Genomic DNA, 26,734 nt, shown 5'->3' with positions numbered 1-26,734 from the left:
CGTGACAGTTGATTCACCACCTGCTTCACATCCCCAGCTCAGCCAGTTCAATGGACAGAAGCTGCACTCTGGGTGGGTGTGGTCAGGAAGAATGGCTTCTCTTCAGTCAGCTCCCAATCAAGGACTACTGTATCTAACCAGGAGGGGCAGGCCACCATTATTTCTTATCCTCTCCAAATACAAGTTTAAGAGGTTAATTTCCTGGTGAGTGCAGATGATAAGCTAAGGGCTCCCTTACTCTACCCAGCTCCCACCCATAGGATAGATGCCCTACTACAGGAATGGCAAGCAAGAATAGTGGGGTCCAAATCACCTTTATTCCAGATCATTTATAAGGCAGACTCCATGCTGAGAGAGGCAAGTTGAGAAGATCAGAGACCAGCACCTTGCCCAGCATTCAGAGAATTGGCTCAGAGATTATGCCAGGTCAGGGGTGTGGTGGGGTGGAGGAGTGGAGAGAGGCAGTTCATAAGAAAAGAAGCCCTGAAGATCTCTTCAAAGGAATTTATTTTATTTGAAACAGAATATAGAAGAGTTCAGACCCAAGGGTAAAACAATAGTTCCTCTTAATTAACACCGTGTCTACATAATTCTGAAGTCTGTACTTACTCCATAATATTATACTGTCATTAATAAGGAAATTAAATGAAGTGTTCATAGTATGGTATGATCAATTAACTATCTTCTCTTTGTCATAACTTCTTAAGTCTCAGATGGTGAAAATACCTAACTCACAGGGATGTTTTCAGAACTAAACTGAACAATGTATATAAACAATCAACCACATTGTCTAGGAAATATAGTAGGCACTCATTTAATATAAGTAGATCCCATATTCCTTTCTCCTAAAACAAACTAAATCAACAAAGTGCAATAAATATACCTGTCTGGCATTCTTTGTTTTGGGTATGTGGTTTGCATGAGGTGGCTTTAGTCTGTGTGATGGGTTTACACAATAAAGCTTTATTCTTCAAGAGTCTTGAAGGCTGGGAAGGTGGCAGTTTCAGGGCATCTGTCTGTGTACTTGCCTAGTTAAAAACAAAAATCAAAAGATAAATAATAAATCAAATAAACCAAAGGGGTTTTCAAAAGCTTACTGTAATTACAGAAAACACTATAATTTCTAAAGCAATTATACTAGAATTACACGGAAGACCTAGAACATAAATATTACACTATTTAATGAATACAATATTTGTAAAATAGCAATATTGGAATATTTTGATAACTACATATTCATTCTAAGTATACCTAATTATCAGTTCTATTTACAAAGAAAAATGCTATTTCTATTGTAAGCCACTGTGGATCAAGTACAAAGCTGGCCAAGTTTAAAATGAGAACTACAATATTTCTACTTGACTAAGTTTTTTAAACTTTAGTTTCAAGATAACTAGAAATAACAGAATCACTTATGATCATCTCAGGACTTGAAAAAAAGATGATACGAATGTTATTCCAGAGACCAGGAAACACTTTAGAAATGCCATTGTTTTAGTTGTAAGTTTTTCTCAATACTTATTTTTTTCTTATTTTAAGAGAAAAGCAAAAAATATTAAGGAAAAAAATGCTTATTTACAGCATACCCTGCAGCAGACAGAAAACAAGCTACACTTTATAAATATCTTATTTACCATCTGACCACATTACAAATGCTCCCAAAACCTTTTATGCCTGAATTCTGCACACACACACACAAAAAAACCTTCAGTAACTACATATAGCAAGCTTTCAAAAAAATTAAAGTATATAAAAGACCTAATAACCAGAAAATCCTGTCCCTGAACAAAGATTAAATCAGCTCATGAAATTTATTTTATATAATAAAGAATAAAAAAGGGCAAAGTAGTTTAGACATATTTACATGACATAATGGAAAATATATACAGTGGCAATACCAATAAAAATAACTTACATCCCCAATGATTTTCGCTGTTACTGTTGGAACTGCACCTGATACAAATTAAAATATATATTTAGGATCTTATACAATCAAACATTAGCATTAAAAGCTGATTATCAGATAATAAACACAAAGTCTCTCATAATAAAAACATATATTATCTTAATTCAATTCAGGAAAAGACTAGCATCTAAAGTATAATATGAGAAAAAAAGATCCGGAAATTATGAAAACACTAATGCCCTAGCAGCCCACAGTGAGCCACCATTCCTAATATAAATGTATCAAAGATATGATAATGATCACTCATAGTAAAAGATAGAGAACCACTATATTCACCTCAAAAAGGCTACAGAAATGCTCTCAAATCAAGCCATACCTTGTAAAACGCTGTTAGAATTCACTGTGGGCTGAGCAGCAGGAGCACTTGCTAATGAGACTACATTAGCTATAACTGGAGTTGAATCTTTTCTTAGTGATGGGGGCCCAGCTGAAGCAGCTGACATCATGGAAATACTTGCTGATTAAAATAAACAAAAATTTTAAAATCTCATGTAATTTATATGTATATCCATAAAAACCAACATCTAAAGGAAGTTAAACAATGCTTTTAAGTTAAGAGTAAATTCTGTTGAAGGAGAGTCACCTCAGGACTAACAAGGTTTTTGTTTTTTAATTAGTGAAACTAAAAGGTATCCCATGTACTTCATCTTGCATAACTATGCAGATGATATTTTAAGAGGCCATGTGACTTAGACTGTATGTCCTTTTTATAGTCTCAAACCCATTTTCAAGGAAGTCAAGGTGTATATATCCAATAACAATGTATTAACTGCCATTCTTTGCCATAAAGAGGTTGATTCAATACACTCAGAGAAAAGTAAAAAAACCCTCATTTTTACTGGGCTTTAATCTCAGGTATTAAATAAAAAGGGACCTAAATGTTAATGTCATATGAATAGAATGAAGTTTATGTTTCATGACATTACTGACAATTGTTTAATGTTCCCAATCTGCAGAAGTAGTTACCGTAGTCCCCTACACTGATCAAAGACTAAAGTTTAATTCTACCTGCATTGTTTTGTGAAGGTGGGTCACACATACTTTGCTGATTACAGAACATCAAAATACAAAGCAGGTTACAGAAATGTTTCATTTCTCCTCGCCATTTTAAGGACTCACTGAGTTTACCCTGTCGCTTACAACCATCACATTTGGCCATCTGAAAAAGAAATGGAAGATAGTAAAGGGGTAAGAAAAAAGTTATCTGTAGCCTTGACAGACTAAAATTAGGACACATATAACAAGTGAGAAAATTAAATTAGAATTTAGGTCACAAAAATGAAGGTTAACTATCCTAAACTGGCAAAAATACTTATCAATGATTTTATACTAAACATAAAAGTTGTATTATAGACACGCCAATAAACAGTAATTAAAAAACAGCAAAATGAAAGAAGACCTACCTTCCTCAAAGACTTCAGAAGACAAATTCATTTTAGTTAAATAACTAATGAATAAAATTATAATTTTAAATACTTTAATGTCATAAGACTGTCATGTCTTCTCCAAGGAAATTAAAAACAAAAGAAATATAACTTCAGTGCATTAAAGTCTTCCAAAACCTTATTTTAATGCTGGAGAACATAATATATTTAATCTTAAAAGTTTAAATGATTAAATTGTCCTTCATACTTCATCAAAGAATAAAAGAAGGGAATAATGCATGCCGTAACTTGAAAACCCACAACCGTGAGTTCTATTTACCTGATAGAACAGAACTGTGTACTTGGACATACATTCTTCACAGCAGAACTCTTCCACCTTTCCCCCCAAATTATTCTGTACCAATTTGGGAGATGTCTGTAAACAATAACTGCACATTTTACAGTGATTTCCCCAGAGTTTTGCCAAGTCATGTTTATAAAGCAATTTGCAACCTAAAAACATCAGGAAAGACAAAATTAACATTAGGCAGAAATATTAAGTATCTCCATCTTTAACTTAAATGCCCTACAACAAAGTTTCCACACTTGGATCCTCACTGATTAGATCAAGAGATCAACACTGAGGAACAATGCTATCATTTAAAAAATATTACAGTGCATCACATATAGTAAAATTTATTTAGTAAATCTTTTGTTTTATTTTGGGGTGTGATATATAACAATGTAAAATGTATTTCTTTTTTTTGTGCTGTGGTCAAAAGGTTTGAGATTCACTAATCTAAGGTTAATCTTGCGTAGTTTTATAATAAAACAAAACGTTGTAAACATGTAGGATATTCATTTAAGTAAAGAAGAAAGTCTACCTCCTATTGATTTCTAAATTAAGATTATTCATATTCAGAAACATAACAGCTGTTTAAAACAATAGAAGTAGTATAATCTTAGGATGCTACCAAATTTAAGGAGTTCCCTTTAGAATCGCTAAAACTAAAAGATCCCTGTCAACCTAATATCATCATGTTTCTCACATTACCACCATATTCTGCAATATACTTTGAGACTCCTTTCCTTCATTTTAACATTTGTATGTTATGAAGGATTACATTAAAAAATGGAACCAAATATAACCAAAACAAAAAGGGTTTGGTGTTATACAGTAACAAAGCAGATAAAATAGATAAATTTACATAGCTTTAAGTAACAGCTTAAATTATGAACTACTTTTGAAACAACCAACAGGCTCAGTAGGTATGATAGTCTCTCTTTACCTTCACTACAGAATGACTTGTCAGCACCTGAGAATCTTACAGTCTCCTTTACAATTTTCTCAATTTTACAATATTCACACATTGCCATTACATGATTTATTTTCTTATATTCATCAGAACAATTCTTGCCACAGAACTGAAACATTTTACCCTGCAAAGAAATAATCACTGAGTATTAATTAAACATTTGGTTTATCTTACTTTCAAAACAAAGAGTGTAATTTTGAGAAATAAAAATCCAGAAACAATTTTACAGACAGACCAGTTTATACTCAAGCCCTTTATCACGACCCTAGACTTTACCTTATAGTCAAGAAGCTCTGGTTTTGTGCCAAATAGACGATTACAGTGCTGACACTTAAGTTTTACAACACTTCGTGCAAACCCAACATGTTGAGATTGGGCAGCAAGTCGCTGGAGACCAGCTGAAGCAGAGCTATTGATGGAGGTGGGAGAAACAGCAGAGGTGTTACCTCCTCCTGCTGACACTGTTGAACCTCTAGGAATGCTTACAATTACTTGGCCCTGAGACAAGGGCACTACTGAAGAATTCATTCCTGCTGGTTTGTTAAACAAATTCTGGGGAGAAAAAAAAATCAATCTCATCATTTGTTCAAACAAGGAAATACTAAGTATACCAAGCACACTTCTAGCCACCTAAGATATATTGTGAACAGGCAAGAATCCCTGCCTTTGAGTGGCTTATACTTGAATGGGGGGAGTAACATTTATAGCCAAATAATAATAATAATAATAATTTAACTAATAATCTTCAAAAATATATAATAATAAAAATAATATCCTCCCAACAGATAACCTAGGTCAGCAATTTTCAACCTTTTTAATCTCATGGCACACATAAACTAATTACTAAAATTCTGCAGTACACCAAAAAATATATTTTTTGCTGATCTGACCAAGAAAAGGTATAATTTTGATTCATTCACCCTAGATGGCTATTGTTATGTTGGTTGCTGTCATTTTTTAATTTGACAATCTAAGGGAAAAGAGGTCAGTGCCCTTGACTAAATAGTCAGGTATTGCATGTTTTAATTATTATTGTGACACACCAGTTGAAAATTGCTGATCTAGGTAATAATAGTACCATTTAATTTTACAGAGGGCAGTTGAATGACATACCTCCAAATAGAGGGTGAACCAAAGAATCCAAGTTTAATAGAACTGAGACAGAAATTTAAGTAATCCAGCCACTAGCAAACACCTAATAAGTTCACATTACTACAGTAGGTGATTCATTAACTGGGGAAAGATTCCTGAAGCCATACCTGGAAAGCTACCACACAACTGTAGCTGCAGAAGTTGCGGATACTTCCATCTGACATGGCTAGGTGATACTGAGGGATTGCTGAAGTTTTACAACTGTTACACTGAACTTGTACACCTTAGCAAATCAAAATAAAAACTAATGAGTAATATATACAAGTGTACACAAATGTATGAGAAGATAAATAAGTATTATAAAAGATATGAAAATTCACAGGTCAAGTTGCAGGACCTGAAACTAAACTTAATCACATCACATACACACAGAAACTAACTTAACATCAAAAATTTATTTTTTAAGTTGTCAGTCTACCCTGAAACTAGAATAAGTAAGTCTTGAAATAAATCAGGTGTGCATAAAAAAATACATTAAAAAAGTCAAATGAAATTCTTCTGTAAGGACAAATACACTAGCAAGTAAGCAAATAAACAAACACAAAATAAACAATCAGGTAATAGGTGATTTTACAACACTGATCTGAAACATTTTAAATTTGCCTTAAAAGTCAACTAAATTTGGTCAAAAGCCTGTACTATAAAAGCAAAGCAATAGCCCTGGCTGGTGTGGCTCAGTGAATTAATTGAGTGCCAGCCTGAGAACCAAAGGGTCACTGGTTTGATTCCCAGTCAGGGCACATGCCTGGGTTGTAGGCCAGTAGAGGGTGCTCAAGAGGCAACCACACACTGATGCTTCTCTCCCTTTCTTTTCCCCTCCTTTCCTCTCTCTCTAAAACTAAGCAAAATCTTTTAAAAAGATATTTAAAGAAAAGCAAAGCAAAAACTGTAATTTTTCCCAATGATTATACTCATAGTTTACAAAACCAACATTACCTGCAGAAGTAACCATTTTAACTCTGTAAGCAGATAAGCAATTAACAGAACAGAAAAGCTCTGTCTTTCCCAAGCTATTGGTATTTTCAATCATTTCTGCTGAGGATCTCAATGACTTGCAAAGTGCACATGGTGTAATTTTGGCTGATTTCTATTAAGAGAATAAAGTAACATTCATTTTTAACTAAATTATACGTAAAAGAATAATTCTTTCAAGTGTTTATACTTAACATTGTTGAAATATTTTAAATTAGTAGCTTTCAAATTTTTATGATTACATTCCTCAGAGATAAATTTTACAAAGAGACTCAGTACACACATATTTCTAAGGTTTTGTGTTTGTGTTTTATACAATGTGTCAGGTTGTAAACTAGATGTTCTCTCATTCTTACTTCATATAAAACTAAAAACATCCCAGTGACATAGGTAGTATAATATCCATTTACAGACAAGAAAATGGACTCTAGGAGTTTAACTGCTTTCCCCAAAGTAAAACTCTATTTGAACAAAAAGTCTGGGAATCAAACTGTAATGTGCTTTACTTCTAAAATCCAATTTGTATTTATACTACAGTATATATTAATGTGAGAAATTTAACAGGTATTGACTGAATTATAATAAGATAATTTAAAATTAAGATGTTTCAACCTATTGTACCTTCTCTTGTAGAATACTGAATCCAAGTAAGTTTTAGTAGTTGATACAATATCAGGAAAACATTAGAAAAAAAGATAAAACATACAAAGATACTATTGGGTTTTTTTCCCCATGAGAGCAAAAACAAGTTCCTGAAAGAAGCTAAGCCCTTTTAATATGTTTGTATATTAATCAGAAATAAATGGAAATGATGTATGTTTAAAATTCCAAAACCACTGCAAAGTTTTAAGAACAATTTAAGTAAAATTTCCCAATCAACGTTATCAAATTCACAAATGTTGGTTGACTGTATAAAAAAAAATCACTATTCTTAGGAAAGCATTATCAGCACATGCACTCAAACAGGAAGCCATTGTAAAATTTTAAATGTAAAAAGTTCTTGCTATTCCTTTAGGTTTATCAATTTCAAAATCTAACTTTTGATCAAAATTTACTAATAAAAATCAAGTACAAAACTGCGTTAGACATTTGTCATACAAGAGTTCATTCAACTCGTCCTCTACAAACCTCAAATTCACAAAATAATATATAACCCACATTTATTTTTTCTTATTTCATGAAGAGAAGAAAAACCTTTCAAAGGATTAATGGTAAGATTTTTATTTTCTAAATTACAATTTCAACCGTATGCATCTGATTTCAAGAATACATATGCAAATGGACTTTACCCTATCAAATAAAAAAGTGTGTATATAAATGTAAACTAAAATACATTTCAAAGATTAGAAGGCTAATAACACCAAAAGGATGGGATTTGGGTATCTCTGAGAGATGTATTATGTTTTGTCTCTGTGCGCTTCTAGACTTTCAAAATATTGTTCAAAAATATGAATCATGTATGAAATAAAAAGTCATACCTAAACACATGTATTTCAAATGCTACTTATAGAATAGAAACATATGCTACTTATAAAACTCTTGTTATAAAGTTATGAGGCATTCATTCAATAACCACTATTTGTACATAAAAAATACTAATTAAGCTAATAGTAAGATCTTAATATTTTTGTGACATTTTCATAGATACCACCAAAAAATTTAGATACTCCCAAGATGAACAATATCATAAGGATTAAATATGGCCATGTACCTGCTTATATGCTGTGACACATGTTGAACTACAAAATTTCTTCGACTGCCCCTCTATCTGAAGCATGTGGCATTGCCCGGATCCACTGTAGCAGTAACCCCCACAGTTCTCACAACAGTTCATGGTAAGGTTGTTAGCAGAGCGAAACTTCGAGAAGCAGGCATCACTGCAAAGTTTATGTACCACATTTTGGTAATTAACTTCATGTCGAATCTGGAATGAAAAAATAACAACATACAAACAAGCAGGAACCATCAAAAGCTGTTCTTTAAGCACACAACATTAGATTCCTCCCCCCAACAAAGTAAAAAAATAACTTACAACAGCATTCTTCTGACACATGCTGCATTTGGTTGAAATGCTATTAGTATTTATGGTAACCACAGGTTTTCTTTTCAGTTCATACGTTGACAAACATGACTGGCTGCAAAAATCTTTACTAACGGTGGTATTTTCAAACTGGGCACTGATCACATCCTTTGGATTTAAAATGTCTCTAGAAATGATAAAATAAGCCACAGTATAATTCACATTTTTTCCCTTTTTGTAAGCTAAATAAAACAAAACAGAGGCAATTACACTATTGGAAAAGGTCACTGTTATTTAACATCAGAAAACCTGGATTTTCTTGGATAAACTGATAAATTGCTTCGATCCTTAAGTTCTGTTCTATAAAATGGACCTAATACAGACTTACTTCATAAACTGTTGAGAAAATCAGTATACTGAGTTTCCAGATTAAAAGGATATATACACCAATTATCAGTCATTACCTCTAGTAGGTGAAATTTAAGGAGATTTTTAATTTTATTCTTAGGCTCTTCTGTATTTCCAAAATATTCTTTAAAATATTTTGAAAATTTTGAAAACCACTATCTTTTAAAAGTAAAAACACACTTCAAACTACAGTGTATATTCTGGAATGATTATATAACATCGAACATTTGCAAATCTAAATAATTTACTTTGTAGGCATCAGTAGCAAAGGCAATAGAGATTAAAATCCTATTGATTAAGCCTCCCTACCACTCCACCCTTTATCTCACCACAAACCAGTCTTCCTACACAGTAAGTTATCAGATAGTTTAAGGGTAAAGCATTTGAAAAACCAATTTTTAAAAATACCTTAAATGAAATTTTCTAGATAATGTCTTTTCCCATGAGTACATACTCACATGACAGTAAATAAACTGTGTTCTGCACTGACTGGTGTGGCTCAGTAGGTTAGACATCGTCCTTCAAAGTGAAAGGTTGCCAGTTAGATTCCCAGTCAGGGCACATGCCTGGGTTGTGGGCCAGGTCCCCAGTTGGGGATGAGCGCGAGGCAGCCAACTGATGTTTCTCCCCTATTGTTTCTCTCCCTCTCTCTCCCTCCCTTCCCCTCTCTCTAAAAAATAAATAAATAAAATCTTTTTTTAAAAAACTGTGTTCTATTCAACCCTGAATCTTTAAAAGAGTACACTAATAAAGTACTTTTTAGAAAAGATTACAAATATCTCTGCTTCGATAAAAGATAATAAAAACAAAATGGGAATCATCACAAGGAATACCCGATACTGCACTATGCTGCATTATACAACTTCATACCTCATCTTCTATACTTCCAGACTACATTGCATTTTTTTGCCTTTACAATTGTATTTTAAATTAAGTTTTACTGTATTTCATTTATAGGGGTATTTATTTAGCAGTTGTACTGAATAGACACTCGTTAAACTGTCAAGAGATGGTGCAAGCATGCACTCAAGGAGCTCTAGTATACTGGGATAAATAGGCAAATGATATATAAAATATCATTACAAAAGCATTCTTAAAATATAAAACAGTGTAAAAATTTTGAAAAGATATGTATAATGAACTGTACAGAAATAGAAATAAAGAAACAGTTATTTCAAAAAAAAAAAAAAGAAATAGTTATTTCAGACAGTGTATGTCAAGAAAGGCTACCCAAAAGAAGATGACATTTGAGCTGGACCTTAAATAGAAATTTTCTAAAAGGTTAAGGAGGTAAGAAATGGGAAACAGTATGAATCAGGCAATGGAAGTACAAAACATGACAAAAAAGAAAGTATTTCTCAGCTGCTCTCCAGTATGCTTAGTGCCCAATCATATTACATCTTAATTTGTAGATTACATGCTATGCCAGAATGAGGAGCAATCTCATTAGGATAGTAAGAATTCAGAAATGGTGCAGACAATCCCAATGAAGTTATTTCCTTCAGTGCCATTATATCAAGAAATCTAGTCTTTCTAATAGTATCAGCAAAATTACTCTACACTTTATTACCTCTTTTGTGTAGGATTTGAAATGTATTTTTAAAAAAGAAATTAGGTCCCTATGACTAAGGAAACCTAAAAATTAATGATTAGCCAAAATATATTCAGTTTAAGTTAAATCCAAGATGCTAAGATATATGGTTAACAAAAGATTAAGAAAAATAAAAATGTTATTCCAATGACTAATGAGTTTCTTTCAACCTAAGTGCTGCTCCTATAAAAACAGCAGTAACTATCAGGAAGAGAATCTTTTCTATCTCCACCTGTTTAAATTAAACTGAAATTCTTCTTATAGAGATGGACTTACAAATTAAATCTATTTACCTATAAGGATTATGGGGGGGAGGGCAGTGCATGTGCCAAAATTAACCAGCTATGTGACACTGAGCAAAGCTTTTAAATTATTTGAATACAATTTCCTTATATTTAAGATACAATCCAATTCAACAATTTTATAATCAGATAACCAGATTATCCCAAACTGTTGTTAATGACTGTGTAAATAAATAAGAGGGGAAAAAAGGTAAAGTGGTGAAAAGGAGATGAAGGAGCAGTAGTTCAGGAACTGAAATGACATACAAAGAAAAACAAGACTGATCAGTGTTTTGAGGACTGAGGCTTAGAAAAAAGTATAATGTAAAATGAGAAGGGGGAAAAGAAAGAAAGAGAAATGACGAAGAAAAGGCTGAGGTGATAGGCAGGTAAAGAATACCTGAACAAAGTGAAAGGGGCAAATGAAAAAGAATAAGAGATTAAAAAAAAAAAGCAGCATAATAGAGTAAGTGAATGAAGAGGTAGAATAGTAAAGAGTCAAGGAATGACAGGTTGAAAAAAATGAAAAATGTATGGATAAGATATACAACAAAAAATGAAAAATGCAATCATAAAGAATAATTAAATTACATAAGACCAAGACAGATATGACATGTAGGTAAAAATGACTTGTCTCCAGATAACACTAGGCAAACACTGAAGATCAAAGGGATGTAATAAATTTCAATGCAAATAACACAGAGTGGGGCAAAAGTAGGTTTACAGTTATATGAGAAACAGTTTCTTCTTATATTATTATTTCCCATACAAACAACTGTAAACATACTTTTGTCCCACTTTGTATGTGATCAAGAAATCAAAAAACAAAAAAAAGGGTACACATTTAAAATTTCTCTTAGTTTTCTATGGTCATTTTGAAATTCACTCAGAAATCTTTGACAAAAGTATCTATGACTATTATTATGAAAAGACAAATATTGCTGAAATTTTTAAAAAGTGCTGATCCACAAAGAGTTAAACATAAAAGTTATTATGTGAAATTATTTCATTAAAAAATAAGAAACAGAAAAAAACTATAAAAATTGTAATTTTCAAGTTGATTTTAGAATCAGATGAAAATGACTATTCAATAGACCTCATAGATATTAGAGATGTGGTCTATTAAACAGTCATTTTTAAAAGCATGTTTCATAATTCAGACAATATAAAGAAAGAAGTCTTTTTTTACTAATTAAACTTCAAACATAAAGAGATGTGCATGTGACTAACTTCCAGAAAAACACCTAACCATATTCAAATTTCTTTTAAGTGTCTTGTCTATATGTTTTTTTCCAACTGAACCAGAAGAGGGAGCATCTTTTTCCCTTTCCAGACATAGAGAAAGGGCTGCATCCATGTGAGGAACTGTACACAGAAATATCTAAACTAATAAATTATGGTTTGCATAGCATAATAATAGAAGCCAAAGTGTTTCAGAACAAGAGCATTGTACATCTTTTTCTGACTTCAAGTTTCTATCAATTACCTTACAAAATTAGCCAAAATTAGTTGATATTATTCCAATACATCAGGATGGTCTTATTAGGTCTAAGGATGTACATACTTTTCTGTTGTTAAACACTGAAATGGGACCTTTGAGGTAGTTTAGAGATATTGAAAAGATAAATTTATATATATTTTTATATGTTAATCCATTTGAAGAAGTGTGTATATATGTATACTTGAATCTATTTAAAGTAGTATTAAATGAATTCCAATTATATAATAGGAAATATTTGTTGGATTTAAGTATCGATTTCCTAAGTTAAAACCAAAACATTGTGGTCATACAATACCCCTGAAATGATATAGTTTTTGTTTTATAAAGCATCTTAACTAACAAGGATGAAAAGATTAGTTTCAAAAGCATCTCTAATATATAAAAGGCACATAATTTAAAGTTAAAAGAATGCAGACTACCTGGCATGCAGAAAGAATGAAAGCAATTAAGTTACTTGTTGGTACTAAATAATGTGGTATTTCTCAAAAAAATAAGGAAATGTAGAAAATTAAACAATACACAGAAAAGAACAAAGTATCTTAAGGAATAACAGAAGATAATTTAGAACTCTGCTATACTTAGAGCAACTTGAACAAGTTTTCTTGGTGGGAGGAGGCAGTGGGCGGGCAGGTGGAACTGTATATCCAGTGAGGCACAGTGTAGAGCAGAAAAGCTGTGTGGACCCTTTCCTCTGATAAGCAGTTTGCCCCTTCTGGAGGATTTTTTTGCATCCAGAACAGGAAACTCGAACAGCTGTGGCTGGAACTGAAGGAAGCATTTTATTCATGCCAGATGACGCCAGAGGAGGCTGAAAGCCAGTAGTCAACTGTGGAGCTTAAAAATAGAAAAAAATTGCAAGAAAAATGTTTTACTTTTACCATGAATTTTGATTAGGCATCTTTCTTTCTCTTCTAGAACTACTCTTGAAACCCAATATGAATTTATGTGATACACAATTAAAGCCATTCTAATATAGCAGAGAGAACTGCCTAGTGTACTAATACAAGCAAATACTTCTTCTCACCCATATTGGTCAGAATAAATAAGTATAATTCATTCAGTTCTGTTTCTTACCAAGAGGACTGCCACTGACTGAAAACACAGCACTAATTTTCAGTTCCCCCTCTTGAGTTTTTTGCGGTTGGCCATGACTAAACTCCTTAAAAAAGAGAGAGAAAGAGAGAATAAATAAATATACAGAGGAAAGAATAAACACAATGTATCCAAAGAAATCCAGACATTGAAGACATTTTACTACAGCTATATAGGGGTGGAAAATGTTTATTTACTAGATTAACAGTAATAAAAAATAACAGCAACAAGATATAATTACAATAAGGGAATAAGTTAAAAGCAGCTAATTAGCCTGTAGTACTACCAGATATTTGCATATTATTTTTGAAAATTCTTAATGTTATTACAGTATTTTAAGTTGCTAGTTATCTATTATAAAAGTAATACATACTTACTATACAAAATTTAGACAAGTATAAATAGGAAAAACATTCTAATTATATTTCTATCACTCCAAAACAACCACTGTTATTCTTTTGGTATATTTCTTTCCAGTCTTTTCCCCTCCTGTATTCAGAGGTTTTATTTCTTTACATGGTCGTAATTATACTGAATATACCACTATTATAAAGATTTTTTGATCACTTGAAATCAACTGAGGATTTGCATATTATTAAGTATTACTTCAAAATAACTTCTGGTGGCTAAGTATCAGTGTTTTTTAAATTTCAGTCCAAGAGTCCTTGAGGTCTATACATATATACTGTAGGGAGTCTCAGAATTCTGAAAAGATATTTTTAAAAACGATGTCTTTATTTCAATGATATGTTTAGTAAACATAAACATGTTTCAAATCATAAATAACCACATATAGCTGAGTTACACTACAAGTTTTCAGTGCTGTTGTTGGCTTTCATACTTAATATTATTGCATTGTGAAACTCCAAAGTGGTAGATTCACTGTTTATCACAGTGAAATTTGCAAAACACTGCAAGATTTCTTATTCTTGGAATTCGCAGTAAACTCCAACATATCCCCTTTCTTTGTGGTGAGGAGTGTCTGCACATTACTCAAGTTCAAGAAATACTGATATATTTTAATAGACATATATTACACAGGAAAGAGATTGGAATGAAGTGAGTGAGACACCTGCCTCTGGCATAAATTAAAGCCCTAAAAATCTCAGTGATCAAGGTAAAAGAATATGTTAATGCAGTATTTTTTAAATCAAAAATGTAAAAATCCATGATGAACATAACACCAAAACTTTGAATAAATAAGGACAGAATCAGTATTACTGATTTTCCTTTAGACTCAGGCTCCATCCAATTCGATGGCCATGTACGGCATTGAGATTATATAACCTCAACCCCATGTTGGTCCATTTGTTTCCACACATTTAGTTTAATTAGTAATTCCATGATAAATATCTTTAAGAATACTCATATTCTCATTTTTAGAATTAACTTCTACAGAAAGGATCCTTACAGTGGAATTACTAGGTAAACAGGTACACAACAAAGGTTCTTGATACACAATGACATGTTTAAAAACAAATACTTAATTATATTTATTCTAGTAATTTGTGGGAAAAAAGCCATTTAAAAGTCTTTTGTCCACTGCTGTTTCAATTTGAAATTCTTTTTTACTATCCATTTACAAAAAAGTATTGTAATGTTACAATATTAACCCTCTGTAGCATCTGTTACCAACATTTTCTCAATATGTACTTTGAATTAAAATTTTATGTACTGAAATTTTTTCATGCCAAAAAGCTGACATTTTTACCTTTGTGACTCCTTTTATTTCTATCAAAGTTCTACTTCCACAGTAACACAGTAGGAACATGGTTTCATTGTTTATAATACAGTCCTTTAATCCAGAGGCTAACAAACTTTATCTGCAAAGGGCCACATACTAAATATTTTCAACTCTGCAGTGCCCTAATAGAGTAAAAGCATCCAGAGATAATATGTAAATGAATGAATGTGGCAATGCTCCAATAAAACTTTATTTACAAAAACTGTGCAAAAAATCAAAACAAAACAAAAAAACAAACACAGAGGGCAGGCTGGATTTGGCCCCTTACTGACATTTTGCCAAATCCTGCTTTAAATCCATCTGGGATTTATCTGTTTTGAGTATAATAGGTATTTTTCTTTTTATTTCTCTCAATAGCTGGTGAATTTCTTCCATTCACCATTAACATATCAAAGTCCTTTAAAAGTGTCTCTTCAGTGGCAATCTCTTTTGTATCATTATTAGCCTGACTGACTTTATGAAACCACACTATTGTAATGAAAATAACTGTGGGATGTTTAACCAATCAATAGAATTTGCCACTATCAACCTCTCTATTTTTTAGAATCTACATGTAACATGTGTATACATGCTTATTTATTCTTTGATACATCACAACCTATTGATAATCTCATCAAAATTATATCAAAACTATACCTTAATGAAGAGTAACTGATATCTTACTTTTTAAAAAAGCCTTACCATTCATTCAAGTTGTTGTATCTGACATAATACATTTTAGTTGCTTTGCTATAGGAAACTATCTTCTCATGACATTATCTAACTGGGAAACTACTGATTTATAGAATATGGCTATCTTTTATTTAATTAACATTCAACTAGCTATTTCACTCAACTTTCATGAATTCTACTAATTCTCTAATAAAGATCCTTACCAGCAGATGATGATAATTTTGTCTCCCCTTTTCCATTATTTCTTCTAATTTCTTTAACATGTATTGGGTCGAAATCCAACAAGAGTTAAATAATAATGCAGAATCAGTAATTTGTGTTCTTTTAGTAATTATAAACAGTAGATTTCCATCATTTTAGCTTTAAATTCAATGACTGTTATTGATCTGAAGTAGATATTTCCTTACCATGATCAAGAGAGTATCTATTACAAGAAATGCATAGTGAATTACATGAGATGTCTTCTGGCATCTATATTTATATATAGTATTACTTGACCTGTTGGTGAAGTTATATATTAAAAGATTTTTTAATATTAACCAATCCTGATATTCCTATGTTATACAGTATAATGCAAATTTAAAGTAAAAAAAAATTTAATCTCAGAAAAAAATTGGCATACTTTAATGGTCTCCCATCAGCTCTCTTGATCACTGTCAGTGACAATCATTCCAAACTTCTGATGCATTCCGTAAGCCTCAAGAACGTATTACTTATGTAATATAATAAAATAAGTATATACCTTAAGTACTTTGTTTATACACCCCACAATGCCTTCAAGGTAAAATCATGCTTTTTAAGAATCCCCTGACAATGACTAAGTGTACAAACACTAATAAACAAATCAATGACTGATAACTTGAGAAGTGAAAATCTGGTAACCTAAAAGCTTTCAGAAGCAGAACAACAGGTGTCAAAACAAAACAAAAAATTCCTTTACCAATATTTTTAAATTCCTTTTGTTTACCAAAAAGAAGACCCATATCCGTATCTCAAGAAAGTATTTTAGAAATGAAGAACCCAGTTCTTACAGCCAAGTAAAATTGGTATGACTAAAAATAGCCCCAACATTTAATTACTACATTCTGAGTTCCAAGACTATACAGCTTACTACTGTGACAATTAATTTGTCTTCCCATTCTAGTCCATTTATTACAATGAAAGATTGTAGATTAGCTCTCCTTTTATTATGAGCAAAAAGAAAAGATCATGATTTTAATGTAACATCTACTGAATTTCCAGCTTTTAGAACCTATTGAAAAAAGCAAAAGGAAAAAATAAGTTCTCTGGCTCTTTAAAGTTTGTATTTTAAAACCTCTTCTAGGCTTTTTTAAAAAATTATTTACAGAAAGACTGGTAGACTAACAATAGTTAAGAACTTGATTATGGCCCCGGATTGGCTCCTTGAGTAACTAACTTAACTTCTATGAACCTTAGTTTCATCATCCACAAATGGAGTTGTTATTATCTACTCAGGCCTTCTGAAATAAGAGGATGAAACAACACAGTACATGTAAAAGCATCTGTAACTATAAAAATACTACAGAAAATATTATGGTGACATGCAATGGGATTTGAATGAAGAAATGAAACTAGGAGGCCAGATGACGTTACGCTAGTAACAGAGACAGGAGGAGGACAACTAACAAACCCAGAATATCATAACAGAATAATCAAGAGCAAATAAGTAGAAGCAGTGAAATTTATACACACACATTTCAGTACTTAGTGATTTATACAGCAAAGTAAAGAAATTAAAACTAAAATGAATCATGTAAAAAAGAGAATCAGGGAGTGAGCTAAAAGCAAAACTGCAAGTTAAGCAAAGAGAAAAGCCAAGGGAAGTTTTGACACAGTGCCATGAGCTAAAGCTATGATCTTATTAAACCATGAGAAAAGCTACTATTAGTAATTAATGGTCAAAAGCAAATCTATCAGTATTTTATGAGCCTCAGGTTAATAGTACTTTTTTATTATAAGAAAATAATACATTGGGACTCCCTTTTCCAGTCTATGGGAATTGAAAGTGATAAAGCATTAGGCAATACTGAAAAGCAAGGGATATAGATTTCCAATGGTCATGGGGAAGAAATACCTAAAAGAACAGGACAATGAAGAAGGGAAAAGGAGGAGGGGAGGGAAGGGGAAGAGGTAGGAATACAGAAAGGTGGGGAAGTAGGAGAGAAGGGGAGGAAAAAGAAAAGAAAGAATCGCAGTTTAACATGAGGTCTCCTGAGAGATTTCTGGAAGAATTATCAAAGATCTGCTCCTACAGGATTGATATAGCTGATAAAGAGGACTTCTCAGAGAAAAGGAGCTTTACCCACTCACACGCCAGGATGCTTTATTGTAGGGTCACGGTGAAGAATGCTTCTGGACCTTGTGTCCAGGACCTACACACATTCCTGCTTGGTTCTCAAGAGTCCAATCAATCAGGTGGTAAGAGCCTTTGGGGAAATTCTTCCCCATAATCATGATGAAACCTCACATTCAGTGTTTTATAACACAGTATTATATTCTGAATAGAGTAAAAAAATGAAGATGTTTCTTTGTCCTGACAGTTCCATCTTCTAGTATTCACCAGCCACTAGAACCCCTGGTTATGTTCAGAACATAGTACAAATAATCCTTCCTGATGTCCTCTTCCCCAGTGTGTTAGGTCTTTGCTGTAATTGCCTTTTCATCCCAACAAGAGTGTCACTGACTCATGTACAGTGAGAACAGGATGCCTTTGGTACCCCACCATCATTATGATTTCCTATGGATTTCCCATGTCCACACAGGGGTATACACAGAGACAGGAGATATGTCCTGTATACATATGTAGTTGTACTTTTCTGAGGCATACACTGCCACATGAAGTTTTTCTAGATGTCAGGACATTTCCTTATTCCTAATTCAGGTATCCAAGATATTCATTTTACCTGCTTTTATTAAATATTCTTTCAATCTACCTTCTATTCAAATATTTTAATGTTCCTTCTCTATCATCTTTGTAGCCCTTTACAATCATACCCATCCAACTCCTACAGTTTTATCATCACTACTCTACACAACTACCTTCCACTGGACATCACGAAATTCATGCTTAAATGAACAACAATCTATCCTTACAAATCACCTACATCTATAAATCACCTACTCTTCTGTTTCCTTACTCTAAAACAGTGGTTCTCATTAACAGATGATTCTCCACCCCCAGGGGACATTTGGTAACATCTGGAGACATTTAGGGGGGGTGAGGCATCTAGTAGGTAGAGGTCAACTTTATTGCTAAACGTCCTACAGTGCACAGGACAGCCCCTCACAACAAAGAATTATCATGTAGTACTGCTGAAGCTGAGAAACCCTGCTCAAAGACATATGAATGAAAATAATCTCTTACACAGAAGTCTCACATTCTCAACCCCCCAAGTATAATGGGAAGATATAGAAAGATAAGCTTTCTCCATATCAATGGTCATTTCAGAGAAACAGCTAATTTATACTATCTTTACTTTCTCAGCCTCTGAATTAATGAGATCTGTATAAAACATAGATCACCCTCAAATAATTGCTGCTACTGTATATTCATCCCTTGTTCCCCTTCCTACATTCCAAGATGATTATAGCACCTGATTTAATTTCTTTCTTCCATCCCAACCATTGTAACCTCATTAACTGCATCAATAACTTTGCCGACTTACAGGATCTCTGATGACTTTTACAACCAAAATTACACTAAAATAGCAGAGCTCTATCCTTACCCTTATCACTCAAAGACCCCAAATTTGGTGTATCCAAATTTGGTGTATCCCTTATTATCCATCAAAGCCTTCTTTACCTTCTAGTCACTGATCCAATGAACTGGTTCTTCAATCAATTAAGCCTTCCAAAAATAACCTGTCCATTATTCCCTCCTGAAAAACACTTAAATCCATTCATAGCCTGTCCTTCATTAACAGAAACTGCACAGGTTTATTACCTTATATAAACTCAGTCAAACCATAAATTCATAAACCTTCAGCCATGTCTTCTGTACCAAGCTCTAATCCTTGAAGACTGATACTTTCCCTAATTCTGCACTGAAATTGTAAAAATCAGAGAACAGTGGTATTTAGGAACCAGGTGGATTAATAGACTTAATTACTTGTCAGGAAACATTTAATATAACTCTTGTTGATTCCTTAGCATTATTCTCAAAAGATAATTCAAATTGCCTCAACCTTCATTAAGAGTCTCCTCTCACCCTGTCAACAAACTGCTTCACTTCTTCATCAACAACTTCTGCTCTCAAATGAGTAATTCATGTGTGAAAGGAAAAGAAGGGAAGAAAAAAAAGGTGAAATGTTTACTTGAGCATTGTCAGGTTCATCTTTAATTTTGTCTAGTAGTCCCTGCTGTGGTGCCATTGCTTTGTCATACTCATCATCCAAAGGTTCTTCTTTAATTCTAATATTTGATGCAAAGGAATTCCCCAGTTCCGAACCAATGGATTCTTTATTGGCAAATGGATAGCTGGAATCCTAAAACACAATATAAAGGATTAATAAATATTCAGATTTTAGAATTATTCTTCTTCAGGTTCAACACCCAAAGAAAAACTCACTGGAAATGAAGAATTCTATGGACAGTCATCAGAGTTCCTAAGCCTAAAAGTAAATGTGAAATATGTCTAAATATCAAATACAAATAGAATCTAAGAGCTAAGACTTCTTAGAACATCTCCAAAGATGCCCTTTCCAAAATAATAAAGCAAATAAGAAAGTCAGCACTCCACCTACTACATATAGTTACAGTTTAGAAAGTGACATTAAGAAAACTTTGACACTTGCCACAGTTACAGCATTCTACATACACACTGAAAACTTACCCTAAAGTTTGTTTCTGGGGTTTGTGGTAAATGAGTATGTAATGTTTCTTCAACTTGATTAGCTATTGAAAGAAAAACAAAACAAAACAAACACATGTATATGAATAATAAATCTTATAAAGAGTGACCTAAAAAGCTATCATTTGATAATCACCTCTCTTTTCCAACAAAGATGCTCATTAGCATGAGATGGGTCCCCAAAAAACACTCAAAGGTAGTTTCATTCAAAGTAAACAATCTGGCCCCATCTAACTCTTAGCCTCACCTCACACTTTTCCTTGCTCAAACCTAAATAAAGTGGTTACTTTATTCACTATGCTCTGAAAATTACTTGTGTTTGTTCTTCTCCATTTCTGCTTATATCATTGCAAATCCCCTCTATCTATCCTAATCTTTATAAAGTCTTTCAGACACAGACTCAGTTCAAAATTCACCTCTCCTCTATAAAACCATTCCTGGCCAGTAAGTTAAAAATCATCTCTAAGAATACCTAAAACACTGTTTTCATGCACTGCCTTATGACAAACTCTCCCACCACTGTCTTTAATTATAAATTAAATCTTACGCTATTCAACTGTTGACTTGACACTTCTAATACTTGACTTGTCCCTTCTAATACCAGACATTACGATCCTTGAGGATAAGTACCTTCAGAATACTCAATATCCCTATAGGGAATACTAAAAATGCATACTGAATAATATAGTATATCCTTGCACACCCTTCTATGTAATGTATACTTAAATTAATTGTTGTTTTTAATATTAATTTATTCTTTCTACCGTATTTTTCCTAGTATTGTCAGAAGAAGTTTAAGGGTTGGTAAATTATACTTTACTTTCCCCTCACATCTACTGAACATCTATTGAAACATTACTATTTTCATGTACCCAAGAATACAAAGATGAATCAGATACAATCTGAACTTCAATAAATTCCTAGACCAGTATGTAAGGCAGAAACAAGTAAGAACTATAATACTGAGTGATGAACTATAAATAATGAGACATGAACAAAATGCTATGAAAATACAGATAAGGAAAAAATTCTTGATATAAAAATGTTAGGTATGACTGCAGAGTAGAAGAAGTTTATGAGTTAGGCATTGCTGGATAAAAAGTACTTTTACAGGCACATATACAAAGAGAGAAAATGGCATGCAGGCAAATGGAACGGTAAGAGAAAAAGGAGGCATGAGAAAAATACATAATATATTCAAGAATGGAACTAGAGCTAAGTATAGGGTATACTGAGCAAAGAGGCTCAAGAAGAGTCTCAAGAAACTTTTAAAACATAAAATAGAAATATTATCAAAAAGAAAAATCCTCCCTAATTTGGTGGGACAGCAGTCTGAATTAGTGCTTACAGCACAAAGAAGTTAAATCCAACTTCACGTTCCAATGTTCAACCAAAGAAAATGAACAGGTGATTCGAGTATCTTGCCTTCTCATCAAAATATTGCAACCAGGGGAGGGAGAAATGAGGTTTAGAGCTATTTTTCAACCATTTATACCATTACCAAAAGTTACGGGGAGAAATTCACTCTGCAAAGAACAAGGATAAAAGAAAAATGACAAGCTTACAACAAATTTAATTGTTCCCACTTCCCTTAGCATCAGAAGTAATAAAAGCTTTATTATTATAAGTATGTTGTTATTTATTGTGTTTTATTGCTCTATTCCAACAATTATTACCTGCTTTATCAAAAAAACTGCTTTTCAACCTTGAATCCAACTCTTTATGGGGTTTGTCCAACTGTTTTTCACGTTCATAAGTTAGGTCTCTATTTTTCTCCTTTCCAGAAAATGTCTCTTTGTTGTTTTCTCTTACTAGACTAAAATCTTTCGGTATTGACTTAAAGACAGAAACCTGATCAAACTGTTTGGGAAAGTCTTTTTTTAATTTATTTTGTATCTGTATTTCGTTTTCATTGTCTGATTCATGCTGTGTGACTCTTCTCTCTACTTCCAAGCTATCATCAGTATGAACTGAAGAAACAAGATTGTCCTTTGAACTAAAATCCTGTTCATCCTCATTGTCACTACCAACGACTGGAATTCCTGCAAGATCCCCAGAGTTCAAAAAATAATCATCTTCATCCAGCAATGAATTTTCAGATCCTGTTTGATTCGGCATTCCATAAGACATGCTGTCAAGGGTAGGAGTTAAGTTGTGGTCTATATCTTCAGACATTTCTGTATCCATGATACCACCACCTTAAAAAGTAAAATACTGTTTAGACAAACGATAATGCTAAAGTTGACCACATTTATAAGGCCTGTCTGGTATTTAAACAAATATTTATATTTTTCTTTCCAAACAAAATATAGATATTATTGCAGTATTCAATTAACAGTTTGAGACAGTGTGACAGATTTGACTATCCCTATTTGACAGATAAGGAATCAGGGACCTAAAACTTGAGAAACTATTTTTAGTTAGGAAGAAAGGCAATACTATATAGAAAATAGTACCTACTTTAGAATCAGAAATACCTGTGTTGAAATCACAGCATGATCACTGAAAATCTGTGACCCTGAGAAGTAAACTCTCGGGTTTCTTTATCTACAAAGCAGTATAATACTAACCTTAGAAATTGATTTACGGTGAGGATTAGTGATAGTGTATATGAAGGACCTACTAACAGAGTGTTTAACACATAGAAGGGGATATAAAAGTGACAATTATAACTGCTATCATGATTATTCTGGGGACGTAATATTAGAACCCAGGTCCCTGGTCTCAGAGTCCCAATTCCTCTGCACTAACTCTAATAAACACAGCAGTTAATGTTTATAATAATAATATTTAAACATTAAAATAAAATTTATTCAAGCTAGAATAAATTTAAGAAACTGTTTACTAGTCAAAACTGTGTGCTCAAGTCTCTATCATTCCAAAATAAAACAAGTCCTTCAGGCCTTGTATTTCTCTTGCCCTCATTCACCTTTCCTTTACAAACTTCTAGGGGAAAAAAGTCTACATTGGTTTGTTTTTATTTCATCTTAATCCTTTGAATGAATTCAATCTGGTTCCCAATTTTGCATTTGAAATGCTCTAAAAAAAATCATCAATGATCTCCCAATGGTCAAATCCACTGCGATTTGTGCAGCAAACCCATTACGGGGCATATCTCTCCTGGATAAAATTCCTTTGGGTTTTTTTGACACTGTATTTCTTCCTACCTTTCTAATCAGTCTATTAATTCATTTCATTCTCCTCTTCCTCTATGCACTCAGTATCAGCTTTGCTCCAAGATTCTAGTTCTATTCTCATTTTATACACTTGGGCTATTCTATTTACCATCATAGCCTTGACTTTTGCTGCTCACCTCCTAAACACTTTAGCTTAGACCCAAGAGTCAGATTTCTATATTCTTATAGATCCCCTATGGGAACCTCCAACTTAGTACCTCTAAAACCAAACTCACCCTGTTCCCATTTCAAGCATACACTTCTTGCATTTCCCTCACTTGATTAACAGTATCACCAAACCAGTAGTTTGATCAAGACAGAAAAAGAGAAGCACTCCAATTCTCCCCGTCCCTGGACAAATTCTCCAAATCCATCTCCTCCACTCAGCACCATTCTAACACCCACATCTCTTCCTAATGACAGTGCACTAAATCCAAATCCAAATAGTTATTTAAGAAGCAACCATATTCTTACAAACCCTAACCCTGAACTACATTTAATTGGCCCATGAGCAGCCAAACTGGAACTGATAAAAACACAAAGTGAAATAAACAGTAAAAATACTAGTGGCACCAACAACAGCTTGCTTTTATTTGTCCCTGAAGCCCATATGAAACCTTCAGTGTGGCTGGTTCTTCAAATCACTCCCTGGGTTCTAAGATCTAGGATACATTCCTCTTTTTAAGTTGATCTGAGCTAGACTACTACTTATAATCAAGTCCTAACTGATACAGGGTCCAAATGAAAGCATTTGTCAAGTGGTCCTTCACCATTAATTAAAAAATATATCTATCTTTCTAAACCATAAATCATCCTATATTATATTTTACTTTAAAACCCTTCAACAACTCCCCATTGCCTAAAGTACTCAATCATTCAGCACATACAGGGTAGGGTAAAAGTAGGCTCACAGTTGTTCATATGGAAAAAAATTCAGTAACTAATAAATGATAACAAGAATAAACTGTGTTTTGTGTACTCACAACCATAAACCTACTTTTTGCCCCACCTGTATTTATTAGGAAACCACTACGTGGTAAATACTGCGAGGATAATCCCCCCTCCTCACAGAATTAGAAAAACAGACAAATAGAGAAAATAATCACCATTTTTACTTAACAAATAATTGAAACAACAGATGTAAAATCTTAAAAATATCTACAACTCAATTTCACATGGTATGCCACAGAGAGAGAAGCAGAGAGGGAAGGCATCACACAGTGTTACATTCATTGTACTGTTCTTTCCATTGTTCTATTTATTTAAAAATCCTCATAATACTATTGAAACAAGTAGCAGGAGCTACTGCAGAGCCCTGTGGTTGCCGTGTATAGTGGGCACACACTGTGGAGGTGGGCTTGGCTATGGCACAGCAGCTCTACTGGGAGCAGGGCATTACCCTGTGTGGGAGCACCGATATCATGACCGAGTTCTTCTCATTTGGCATCAACAGCATTTATCCCTCTGAAACCTTTACTCAAGTGCAGAAATAAGAACTCACCTTGCTTGTAACTATTGACCCTGAGCTCATGAAATACCTAAATAATGTGGTGGAACAACTAAAAGATTGGTTAAACAAGTGTTCAGTTCAGAGACTGGCAGTATTCATCTCAAATACTGAAAGTGGTGAGGTGCTTGAAAGATGGCAGTTTGATACTGAGAGTGACAAGAATGCCAAAGATGACAGTACACCCAGAGAAAAGTCTCAGAAAGCTCTCCAAGATGAAATGTGGCTGATTGATCAGACAGAACTCAGCTACTGTGACATTTCTGCCACTGTTGGAAGTTTCTTATTCATTTGATCTACTGAACTATAGACGAAGATTTGGTTGTACCTGAAATGTAGGAAGAGTTTAGGACCACAGTTCATTACCATTTCAGAGCAAGTCCATCTGCATTCCTTCACTACTAAAATCCGAAAAGTAAACAGCATGGTGGCCTACAAAATCCCTGTCCAAAATTAAAGACAAACCCAGAACAATATGTAATTCTTGAATGTGTTTCCTGAAACCAAGTCTTCTATAGTTTGTGTTGTATTTCACTGATAAATTACTAGATGGGGAAAACTTAACATTACACTTTAACTAAACTGTACATAATTGTTCTACTTTCTGGTACCTGTTTGACTTTCCACAGAGTTGACATAATTGTTTGCATAGTGTTCAAAAGGGAACCATAAGATTACATCAGCACTATAATGTCAATTTTGTGAAGGTGGTAACTAGATGGAAAAACTTTTGCTCTAAAGCTAAATGCCTTCACAAATCAGACCTTTTGGTCGAGTAGCTTGACTGAGAATATAGGTAAATATAAAGCACAGCAAAAGAAGTCTGAATATTCAGAATCTTTGTTTAGGTCCGAAAGTAACCGATAATCCACAATAACAAAATATTGCTGGTAGGTCCTTTTGCCATTTATTTCATTTGTACAGTTTCTATATTGAAAAAATCTCCAATTATTTGACTTAATATATGTAATTTACACTTACAAAGCTATCGCTATTCTGTTTAAGTTTCAGTGATACAGAATTCCTAAAAGTGTCTTTTTGTGTTTTATAAAATTATGTTTTAAATGACAATGATAATGTTTAATGTGCATGTTTTTTAAAG

The 26,734-nt window shown here is 33.2% G+C and overlaps 2 protein-coding genes and 1 pseudogene across 15 annotated transcripts in view; 2 read left to right on the top strand and 1 right to left on the bottom strand.

Annotated features, from left to right (window-relative positions):
• The window catches only part of SFPQ (splicing factor proline and glutamine rich), a 296,926-nt gene that overhangs the window by 131,428 nt on the left and 138,764 nt on the right, over nucleotides 1-26,734 (top strand). The window lies entirely within an intron of this gene.
• The window catches only part of ZMYM4 (zinc finger MYM-type containing 4), a 128,378-nt gene that overhangs the window by 31,799 nt on the left and 69,845 nt on the right, over nucleotides 1-26,734 (bottom strand). For 7 of the 12 annotated variants that reach the window (XM_071220875.1, XM_045190820.3, XM_045190824.3 and 4 more), the window contains 17 exons: nucleotides 22,626-23,147; nucleotides 20,932-20,993; nucleotides 20,414-20,584; nucleotides 16,283-16,333; nucleotides 13,646-13,730; nucleotides 13,150-13,405; nucleotides 8,803-8,977; nucleotides 8,482-8,694; nucleotides 6,735-6,885; nucleotides 5,906-6,021; nucleotides 4,923-5,198; nucleotides 4,620-4,770; nucleotides 3,671-3,843; nucleotides 2,975-3,125; nucleotides 2,283-2,423; nucleotides 1,916-1,953; nucleotides 884-1,028 (listed from right to left, as the gene is read on the bottom strand). In XM_071220875.1, coding sequence (XP_071076976.1) covers nucleotides 884-1,028; nucleotides 1,916-1,953; nucleotides 2,283-2,423; nucleotides 2,975-3,125; nucleotides 3,671-3,843; nucleotides 4,620-4,770; nucleotides 4,923-5,198; nucleotides 5,906-6,021; nucleotides 6,735-6,885; nucleotides 8,482-8,694; nucleotides 8,803-8,977; nucleotides 13,150-13,405; nucleotides 13,646-13,730; nucleotides 16,283-16,333; nucleotides 20,414-20,584; nucleotides 20,932-20,993; nucleotides 22,626-23,147 — 2,877 coding nt within the window. The remainder of the gene's footprint in view (nucleotides 1-883; nucleotides 1,029-1,915; nucleotides 1,954-2,282; nucleotides 2,424-2,974; nucleotides 3,126-3,670; nucleotides 3,844-4,619; nucleotides 4,771-4,922; nucleotides 5,199-5,905; nucleotides 6,022-6,734; nucleotides 6,886-8,481; nucleotides 8,695-8,802; nucleotides 8,978-13,149; nucleotides 13,406-13,645; nucleotides 13,731-16,282; nucleotides 16,334-20,413; nucleotides 20,585-20,931; nucleotides 20,994-22,625; nucleotides 23,148-26,734) is intronic. The other 5 variants (XM_045190822.3, XM_024554551.4, XM_053920541.2 and 2 more) reach the window with 3 other exon arrangements.
• LOC112299344 (mitotic spindle assembly checkpoint protein MAD2A pseudogene) lies at nucleotides 25,412-26,162 on the top strand (annotated as a pseudogene).

This window comes from Desmodus rotundus, chromosome 3, assembly GCF_022682495.2.
Source record: "Desmodus rotundus isolate HL8 chromosome 3, HLdesRot8A.1, whole genome shotgun sequence".
NCBI classification, from domain to species: Eukaryota; Metazoa; Chordata; class Mammalia; order Chiroptera; family Phyllostomidae; genus Desmodus; species Desmodus rotundus.
This window is presented reverse-complemented; position numbering and strand designations above follow the sequence as displayed.